The sequence below is a fragment of the Lactuca serriola genome, chromosome 1 (genome assembly GCF_051521515.1).
Source record: "Lactuca serriola cultivar US96UC23 chromosome 1, Lser_US96UC23_V15, whole genome shotgun sequence".
Classification (NCBI taxonomy): Eukaryota; Viridiplantae; Streptophyta; class Magnoliopsida; order Asterales; family Asteraceae; genus Lactuca; species Lactuca serriola.
Window position 1 is genome coordinate 215,922,175 of NC_136408.1, and position 11,571 is coordinate 215,933,745.

Genomic DNA, 11,571 nt, shown 5'->3' on the forward strand with positions numbered 1-11,571 from the left:
GTGAGGGGCTCATCGGAAAAGCGACAATGGGGACTGCCGGGGGGGAGATGGTGGTGGCTTAAGGGAGGAGATGGTGGCTTTGGTGATCTCATCTCTCTCTTCGGAAACCGACCTTGATTTCTCCGTACACTATCTTCCTCCCATTTTCTTACAATCTGCTTGTTCATCACCCTTCTTGAGCAGCGACGGTGGTGGCTTAAGGGAAGAGATGGTGGCTTTGGTGATCTCATCTCTCTTAGCATTCCCCTCTCTTGTACCTAACTAACTAATATCCTATTTTATTTTATTTGATAAATGGTTCAAAGAACGAGCAATCATAAAAAAAAAATCACTGGTATGATTTTCCACCATCACACTCCAAATCAATCACCATTGTTGTTGGGTTAATGTTTGTGTAATTAGTGTGTACGTTAATGTGTTCCCTCACTCTTTGTGTTTATATATGTGTAGATAATTTTTATAAACTTTGGGAAATTAATTAACACAAGAATTTTGAAGAGCAGATGTGTGTTTATATGTGAAATTTGATGTATAAGTTTATGTTTATATGATTTTAGTTGCAATTCGTGGAGAGAGACAGAGAGAGAGAGAGAGAGAGGTTGGTCTTTTTTTTGTTTTTTAATTATTAAAATAAATAAATAAATATTATATTCTAAAAAACTGAAAGAAAAATAGATATTAAATATTCCTAGGTATTAATGTCATTTTAATTTATTGAGGGACCAAATCCACAACGAAACTAGCTCAACTTGACCACTTATCCAAAAAAGTTAGGGTTAGGACTAAAACCCCCAAAAAAATGCATACCACATGGACCATTTTTGCATTTTTGTCTTTTAGTTAACTAAATTTGAAAAATAAAATAAATCAAATAGTAAACTTTATTAAATATGTATTTAAAATAATAATAATAATAATAATAATGATAACAATTATTATTTTATTTATTAGATTGAATGGACAAAATTTACATTATATTAAGATTAAATCCTTAATTTGGTAAAAATGTAAAACTAGGGTTATTGGTTAATTACATTTAAATCCTATTAGTTTTTAAAAATCGTTATTCACTTTTTATCTAATATCTCTTATAATCAACCGACAGTTTCCTAACCTTGTACATTATCATCGACAACTTGTAAACTATGTTGTAGAAATTTTCCGTTACTTCGGTTTTGTCATTTTTAGTTTATTTTAATTTTTACTGAAAAGGACCACTACGTCTATTTAACTTCTTATATAACTGTTCAACAAACTACCTTCAAAGAAAAACTCCCGCACAGAAATCAAGGTGAAAATAGATTCTCTAAATTTTGGTTTGTGTTTCTTGCAAGGTATCCTTAGATGACAAGTTGACAACACTCTTTCAGAACTCTCCCTTTTGTCCTACTCAAGACTCGTAAAGATCATCACTCAATCTATAAATACAATATACATATTCCAAAAAGAACAATTCATATCATCCAGAAACGTAATCAAGTTTCAACAGCAATGGAGATTAAGGTTGAAAACGCGGAAAATGTACAAGCTCCTCTTCTTGCAAACACACTTCTTCCCAAATCGGTGGAGAAAACCCTGATACGAAAAGCCATCAGCCAAACATTCGAAAGCACTGCCCACTTAGCGAATCTTTTACCCACTGGTTCGGTTCTTGCTTTTCAAGAAGTTCATCAGCCGTGCAACCAAGACTGAAGCTCTAGAGCATGTCAAAGCAAAGTTTGTGAGGTAGTTGTCCTGGTACATTGAAGTCCGAGAATGGTTGTTTAGAGCCTACTCTTTCATCTAGGAAGAAGCTATCTAAGCTGACTTGATTGCTAAGTTTACTTAGGGGAGATTGTTGGAACCTGAAAGTGAACCTCTAGCAATCCAAAATCCATTTGTCATCTCCGAATTCAAGCTAGTTCTGAAGTGAAGTGTGCTCCGGAATTCCTTTTTGTCCGGACCTGAAGTCAAAATGGTGAAGTGAAGATAGAGTGAAGGCATTCCGGAATGAACTTTTGTCCGAAATGATTGCTGTTCCGAAATCAATATTTTGTCCGTATGCATTTAATGTAATTTGTCTTTTGTTTGATCTGACTTGTCATAGGACTTATTTTTATTTGTCAAACACGGATATTTAGAGTGTCAGATGTAACTCCTTTTTCAAGAAGTTCATCAGCCGTGCAACCAAGTCTGAAGCTCCAGAGCATGTCAAAGCAAAGTTTGTGAGGCAACTGTCTTGGTACATTGAAGTCCAATAATGGTTGTTCAGAGCCTACACTTTCATCAAGGAAGAAGCTATCTAAACTGACTTGATTGCTAAGTTGACTTAGGAGGAGATTGTTGGAACCTGAAAGGGAACCTCTAGGAATCCGAAATCCATTTGTCATCTCCAAAGTCAAGCTAGTTCCGAAGTGAAGTGTGCTTCGAAATTCCTTTGTGTCTGGACATGAAGTCAAAATGGTGAAGTGAAGATAGAGAGAAGGCATTTCGGAATGAACCTTCTGTCCGGAATGATTGCTATTCCGAAATCAATATTTTGTCCTTTTGCAATTAACGTAATTTGTCTTTTGTTTGATCTGACTTGTCATAGGACTTATTTTTCTCTGTCGAACACGGATATTTAGAGTGTTAGATGTAACTCTTTTTTTCCAGTCCTTTGATGGTAATTTGTTAGTAGTATGTTTAATGTACTCCTATTTACAGGACCATTCAATGTTGAATCAGTAGACGGATTATTCAAACTTTTTATCATATCCAAGTTACTTCATCTTTCTGAATATTCTTTCAAACATTCTTTTTGTTCGTCATTTATTATCTTTACCTTGATCTTTATTCTCATTCATCATTTATGGCTTGAGCATTTGTTGAATACTTTGTCTCAGACTTGACTGGTCTATCCAGACTTGACTGGAACATTTATTGGCAAGCAGACATTGATCTTAAGCATTTACTCAAGGTTTGATTTTTCAAACCTTGTCCCTGCGCATCAGATAGTTCTTGTTTTCACTATAAGTCCTTTAATGGCCCAATTCCAAATTGGGCTCAAAACCATAATGGGTCTCCACAAATAAATATCAATCCCAAAACCTGATGGCCCAATAAGGCCCCAAAACACAAAGTCCATTGCTTGGCCCAACCCGAGGCCCAAAACACACCAAACCCATAAATGATGAGTACGTGGGGGCGTACTCTTCTGTATGCTAAGCGTACTGGCTGAATGGAGTGTAAGTTGCACGTACCTGCATGTACGCCCAACGTACTCCTCTGTTAAGCCACTTTTCCATTAAGTGGTTAATACTCTACTCCAGAAGGTACAATTACAAATCCAAGTCCTCTTTAATGTCTTAAACCATAAAGTTGCTTACTTGATGGCTTTGCATGACCCATATAAGCTCAAACTCCAAAAATGATAATCTACTTCCATGGAAATGGTCTTAACTCATGCATGAACCCATTAAGAGCTCCAAGATGACAAGTTTCTGCCTTAGGTACTCACTTAACACAGAGAGTGGCAACTCTAAGCCTAAGGATCGGATTTCAACCATAAAGTTCCATCCTTGGGACCAAAATGAACTAAAACTCACAATGGTAGATCTAAGAGATGAATGATCAAGTTCAAAGCATTATACCTTCATTAGGCTGAGAATGAGTCCCAAATGCCAGATCCACAAGCTCCTCCTTGATTCCCATCTTTACAAAAAGTTCCATCTTCTTGAAATGCACCAAAAACCACCCAAATGCAATCACAAAGCTCACAACACTCTTGGATGAAGCTACCACTCGAATTTAGGGTTTAAGGCTCTGAGAATGAAAGGGAGGTGCACCCCCTCGGACTTAAGGTGCTTTAAATAGTGATCAAACCCTAAAAATTAGAGTTTAGGGACTCTGAGCGTACGCTAGGCGTACTTCTCGTACGCTGGGCGTACGTCTCCAACACTTGTGACCACTTATCCCCTTTATGCCGAGCGTACCCCAACTTACGTTGTGCGTACTCTTGAGCTAGCCACCTTGCATGCATGAGATCTCCTTGCCATTTTTCTCTACTAAGGACCAATAATGCCAATATCTTCAAAGTACTATAACTTCTTCATTCTAAGTCCGTTTCCTACGAACTTCATATCCACGAAAGGTGATTAGAAACCCTATGCTCCCAGCTCCACACCCGAGCCCTACAACCTTTCGAATAAGACCCGAGACCCATAAAAGACCGAATCGTCATATTATGCTTATACCTTTGGTCTCCAAAGACATAATCGAACACTTTCAAAACCGAGTGTTACATTCTTATCCGGAGTCTGTTTTCGACTGTCTTTATATCGTTGAACTCCTATTAACGAGATCTTCAATTCACGTTTAGAGCGTATCGGGTAAAAATCGACCGATCTAAAATTCGATTTATGAGTTCTACACTGCTATGCCGAATCTTAGAAAAATCATAACTTCCTCTAATGAAGTCAGATTTAGACGTTCTATATATATATGCACAATCTCGGTTTAGCGACTACCACGACTTTCGTTTAAATCGCTTAGGCTAATAACTAATTTGTCAAAATTTTACTTTTTACAATATATAGAGTCGTGCATCTTTAATCGTGAAATTCGAATAAGTATAACTTCTTCATATGAAGTCGGATTTATGCGTTCTATATATCTAAGAAATTATATCGATGTTTCCTACGTGTCTATGATGATTATTTTGTGTTAAGAATAATATATATTTATTTCGTATTTTCTTATAATCTAGATCTATAGTAAAAATGGGGTGTTACATATAACCAATTTTATCTTATTTAATTAAAACATGATGAACGATACCCCTGGTTTTAAAAAATGATTTTTTCCTCACATGCTTTACATGTGTTATGACTCAACAAGGCAAACAAGACGATGCTAGTGATAAAGACTATCTATAAATTTTTTAAAACCACATGCTCCCTTCATAAAACCGAAAAAAATAGAACAAAACTTGATATGTTGAAAAACCGTAATAATATAATCTTAAAAATTGTTCTTTTTTAAAACTGTTTGTTTGTCTCATTTACAAATAGAATGAGTTGTGTAATTATAGGATTCTCGTATTGGGACTAATAGTATTGATATTTTTTGTTAACTAAATATGAAATATAAAATAAATCAAATAGTTTACTTTATTAATTATGTATTTAAAATAATAATAATAATAATAATAATAATAATAATAATAATAATAATAATAATATTGATATCAATAACTATTTTATTTATTAGATTGAATAGAGAAATTTACATCATATCAAGATTCAATCCTAAATTTGGTAAAAATGTAAAACTAGGGTTATTGGTTAATTACATGTAAATCCTATTAATGTTTAAAAATCGCTATTCAGTTTTTATTTAATATCTCTTTTAATCAACCGAAAGTTTCCTAACCTTGTACATTATCATCTTGTAAACTATGTTGCAGAAATTTTCCGTTAATTCGGTTTTGTCATTTTTAGTTTTTTTTTTTTTTTTTGCTGAAAAGGACCACTACTTGTATTTAACTTCTTATATAACTGTTCAGCAAACTACCTTCAAAGCAAAACTCCCGCACATAAGTCAAGGAGAATATATCTTCTCTAAATTTTGGTTTGTGTTTCTTGCAAGGTATCCTTAGATGACAAGTTGACAACACTCTTTCACAACTCTCCCTTTTGTCCTACTCAAGACTCATAAAGATCATCACTCAATCTATAAATACAATATACATATATTCCAAAAAGAACAATTCATATCATCAAAAAACGTAATCAAGTTTCAAAAGCAATGGAGATTAAGGTTGAAAACGCGAAAGATGAACAAGCTCCTCTTCTTGCAATCACACTTCTTCCCGAATCGGTAGAGAAAACCCTCATACAAAAAGCCATTAGCCAAACATTCGAAAGCACTGCCCACTTAGCGAATCTTTTACCCACTGGTTCGGTTCTTGCTTTTCAACTCCTGTCGCCCATATTCACAAATCAGGGCGACTGCGATCCTGTGAGCAGGGCCATGACTGCTGCACTTGTAGCTCTTTGTGGTTTTTCGTGTTTTCTACTGAGTTTTACTGATAGCTTCATGGATGGAAAGGGTAATGTGTGTTATGGTTTCGCGACAACACGTGGATTATGGATCATTGATGGGTCGACAATTCTACCACCGGAACTTGCAGCTAAGTACAGGCTGAGATTCATAGATTTCATGCATGCGTTCATGTCGCTTATGGTTTTTGCAGCGGTGGCTTTATTTGATCAAGATGTTGTGAATTGCTTTTATCCATCTCCATCTGATGAAACGACAGAGCTCCTCACGACACTGCCTGTTGCATTTGGAGTCGTTTTCAGCATGTTGTTTGTTGCGTTCCCTACACGACGCCATGGAATTGGGTTTCCCATTAGTACCAGTTAACACTGATCCAGATCAATATAATGTTAATCGTGACATATACTACTTACATACTGCTACACACAAGGGGGTTGAAGGTGGTGGCATATGGGTGGTTTGGTAACATGTTACAACAAAGTTTTTATTTTTATTTTTATTTTTTTTATTTTTTATGTATGTATGGGTCAAAAAGGATGGGGTTGGGTTAGATAATATCATAATAATACTCTATGTACCTTTGTTTATTTAATTTCTATAAACATTTGATGTATCCACAACAGATTTTGATATTTCAACTGAAAAAATTATATTGTGACAATTACACCCTTATGTATTTAAGAGAGAGATTCCAATTTTTGTTTAGAAAAGACGCACAACCATGTTTTCAAAAATATATATGTTCACATTTGAGAATTATGTTAAACTCATTATATGTGACAATCGTATCTTATATTCTGATTTATTAATTTATAAATATTAAAAAATGATAATTATACCCTTTCTTTTTCTTTCTTATTGAATACATCAGCTTCTCGCCTTTGGCCATTCATAACAGAATCATGTGGGTTTGCGACATAGCTTCTTTCCTTTGGTCATTCATCACACAATCATTTGGGTCACGATGGTATTAAAAGTTGAATAAAAGTATGTGTTAAAAAAAATAAAACCACTACACAATTAATCAACCATTTATCGAAATAATAAAAAAAAAAAAAAAAAAAAAAAAAAAAAAAAAAAAAAAAAAAAACCCTTCAAATTAGAACATATCAAATTACAATAAGATATTACCCCAAACAAAAATTTTAAAATTAATGTACATCAAATATTCAAACTACTCGTATCTTATACCATCATGCGAGCGGTTTAAATGTTTCACTCATTGATTTTGTAATAGTTTTATCTAATTAACATGTTTATACATTCTCTTTAAAAAAATAGAATTAGTACTGCAAAGACTAAATATTGACCAAAAAAAATGAAGTATTAAAATAAGGGTTATGTTGTAAAACTCCGTTTGAAATTAAATAAAATGAGTAAATAAATAATAAATTCTAAAACCTCAAGATGGAAATTTATAATTTATATTATTTTATAATGGCAATTAAAATAATACTATTTAGTGGGGTGTTGGTTACGGCGAGCCAAATGATATATTTTTAATTTCCGAAGGTTAAAGTGTAATTCTGAGATTTTTTTTGTAAAGATTTCCAGAAGTTAGGGGGTGTTTGGTAAAATATTGGACTAAAACTGAAAAGATTTTTGAATGCTAAGGGTTGATTGGTAACTTCTGGGACTTGAATTGTTAGGAATTATTAAAGATGGGGGTTATTTGGTAAATAATGGGTTTAAGTTGAAGAGAATTTCGAGGGAGGGGCTGAAAGTGAATTATGGTCAAAGTTCTCATGTGATCGGGTATAAACCTGTCCCCCCCCCCCCTCCCCCCCCCCCCTCCCCACACACACACACACACACACACACACATATATATATATATATATATATATATATATATATATATATATATATATATATATATATATATATATATATATATATATATGAAGGATCATTTGAGAACTCATAGTTTCCCGAGAACCCGAGAACTAAATGTGGAGTGTTAGATCAAAAAAATGAAAGGTTTGGATTAGTAATGGCATGATTGTAATTATTATTAATTCCAACAGCATTTTAGGACTTTTTATGAAAATATGAAGGGTAATATTCGAATAAAAAGTTATTCCCAAAAAAATTATATTAATTATCTTCCCAGTTCTCACACATATCGTATTCCCATCTCTCTCTCACTTTTTCTAAGGTGTAACCTAGATTCTGCCATTGGCGATTGATCTCGTTCCTACAATGGTCCAGTCTGATAGTGAAGATGGAGACGCTAGAACATAATCGGTACAATTAATTTCTGTTAACCTGATGCAAGTCGAAATCAAAGAGAATAATGATCTCTTAAACACATATGATTCATCAGATCCCACACGTATCGTATCCTCATCTTTCTCTCACTATATGTAACCTAGATTCCGCCATTGGCGATCGATTTCGTTGCTGCAATGGTCAAGTCTGATGGTAAAGATGGAGACACTAGAACAGAATCGATACAATTCATTTGTGTTGACCTGATGCAGGTCGAAATTGAAGAAAACAATGATCTCTCACACACATATGATTCATTGGATCCCTATATGGACTCCTTCCACTTCGATCGGTCACTCCACACTCCTTTATAAGATCTTTTTCTCTCTTCTTCCTCTGTACATCGCACATTCATCACAGGAGATCTCTTTCTTACATCGATCTAGTTTGGTGACCACATTAATCTCCTTCCTCCATATCGAATGTTTGTAAGAGATTCTGAAGTTGCATCTCCTCAGTATGAAAGAATCGACGGTCTAAAACTTGATACGCTCCGATCACAATAGCCACACTCCTCCCTTTTTGTCTTCGTCTTCAACAACCACACCTCGTTGAAACAACAAGGTAACTTTCATAAGCTTAAAATATTGTATCTATTTTGTGATTATTTGACTGTAATCATATGTTTGATGCTTAAATTCTTATAGAATCCAAATAAAAACCACATATATTTGTTGATAATAGTAAATTTGCACTTAATCTCATGTTATTAATATTAATGTCATGAATCATCCTACTCAAGCCCTATTGTTATTATCTTCAAATTTCAAACAATCATCGTGTGATTGTTTGTTTTTTTATTCAATTTTAGAGAAAGTCTTCTTTCATCTCTATAGTATGCTCAATTCTCTATAGTATGCTCAATGGCTGGCTTTCTTCATTCTATTCATGTTTGATAAAAAAAAGGACCTAAATACATCTAAAACGCCCATGTGACATGCATCAAAACATCATATACTTTCCAACATATAATATTTTTCATTTATTTTTATTTTCAGTATGATAAATCAAGTGTTGTGGAAGATAAAGTCAATGAACTGGAGAAAGAATACATTAGCATAAAACCATCAGATCAATCCTTGACTTGTACACTGCAAAACAACAAAGATCTTTTAGCATGTAAAGCTTAATACTACCATCAATGTGACAGAGATCTTTTAGCATGTAAAGCTGAATACTATCATCAATGTGGCAAATATCAGAAATTCTTTGAATTGACTTCAATGTAAGTTCACATTTTTAAATAAACAATCCGACCAATTTTATATTTAAATTTATATAATGATTTTTTGATTTCAGATTGCTTGAAATAATAATAATAATAATAATAATAATAATAATAATAATAATAATAATAATTGTCCTCTCATCCATATCATATGTTCTTTAAAAAAATGTCATATTTTATTATATGTTATATATAATGGCATTGGCATTGGCAGGCAAATATATTGGTAGTGGAGTCGTCAATTTCCACCACAATCAACACTGATTTCCACGAAAATCACCATCGACCACCAGTAGTACATCGACTATCGTGAATCAGGTAAATTTCATTACTATTCCTACTTTTATGAGAATAATCTTGATTTTGAAATTCTGATTCATTAACGCATATATTACTTTCTAATCATAACCTTTAAAATATGTTGTAGATTATCAAAAACAAATCAAAATAACAATGATTCATTTGACTGTTTTGTCGAATTAACTTTAAAATGGATTTTGCTCATAATCAGTTTGGTACTCATCTGTATAATTTTTTAACTATAATGCTTCTAGGATTGGATGTCATGTCAGATTGTAATCTTGTGGGTTGTGAATTAAGGAGTAAGAAACGAAAGCATAGGTAAAAATAGTAGAACTTTCAACATTGAGTAAGATTTTTTGGTATTTTTCTTTATTTGGATGCAGTGGCAAATTCTGGTGCAGAAAATCAATGACTTATTTTTTTTATATATTTTTGTAATTTGGTGTTGTGTTGGAAAGTAAAAGGTCGAATCTTTGGTCACATAAAATTTAGTAAACCATTATGTTGGTAAAGAACTATAACTTTTTTGTTCACTTTTGTTATAGAAAAATATTCCATGATCTAGTAATCTTATTTTTTTTCATTACAGAAGTACATTTCTGAAAGAGATTATGAACCATTTGGTATTTTATTATTGTCGTGCAATTTGAAAGTATATAAAAAACATATATTTCATTCATGGAAAAAAAATTTGAGATTTTTTTTGAAGTTTTGAGTGAAAATTGACATAAGACATTGGTGGATCTATTAGTCGTGAGATAGGTTGAGATTTTTTTTGAAGTTTTGAGTGAAAATTGACATGAGACATTGGTGGATCTATTAATCGTGAGATAGGTTAATTCTTATTGATTTGATTGGTTGACGCAAGATGATTTGTGTTTATGTTTATTTTATCTTCTTTTCTAATAGGACCTTTTGGAGATTATTAAAGAATTGGATGAATAATTTTTTCGGGACATGAATTCCGGTGGAAAATGTCGGCTTTGTTGGAGGTTTTGACTTGCACCTTTCCTAATGAAGCACCCTCAGCTAAAATCTCATAATTTAAATGAATAACTTTCAATTAAATAGCTTGAAACTTTATGTTCCATGAAATGTACAATTGTTATTACTTTGTGTATAAGTTCTCATTGTATGACTCCTCAGAATTAGTTGATGTCCTCTCTAGAAAAGGTGTTACAATATTATCATGACAATTTGATGAAGATAGATATGAATTATATATAATTCACATGTAAATCATATATAATTCACACAATAATCATATGTAAATCAAAAATGAATTACATGTGATTCACATGTAATTCACATATGAATCACATGTAATTCACATGTAAATCACAAGTGAATCACATGTGAATTACATGTGATTCACATATAAATCACATGTAATTCACATGTAAATCACAAGTGAATCACATAAGAATTACATGTAATTCACATATGAATCACATGGAATTCTCATATGAATCACATGTAATTCACATATAAATCATATGTGAATCACATTTTATTCACATGTGATTCACATATAAATCACATGTGATTTACATATGATGTCATATGTAAATGTGAATCATATGTGAATTACATGTGATTCATATGTTAATCACATGAAAATCACATATGTATTTTTGTGAGTGTTTTCGTATCAATAATTTTTTTTTTTTTAATTTTCTTGTAGATTTGGAAGAAATTGTGGTGAATACTGAAGAGGTGAAAAATGATAAATTGAAGAAAATAAGGAA

The 11,571-nt window shown here is 32.7% G+C and overlaps 1 protein-coding gene across 1 annotated transcript; it reads left to right on the forward strand.

The window, feature by feature from the left end:
* Nucleotides 1-5,709: 5,709 nt before the first annotated feature.
* On the forward strand, nt 5,710-6,685 carry LOC145072529 (protein DMP4-like). Its single transcript, XM_079018978.1, has one exon. The coding sequence runs from the start codon at nt 5,767-5,769 to the stop codon at nt 6,385-6,387; it is 621 nt and encodes a 206-aa protein (XP_078875104.1). The 5' UTR covers nt 5,710-5,766; the 3' UTR covers nt 6,388-6,685.
* Nucleotides 6,686-11,571: the final 4,886 nt, after the last annotated feature.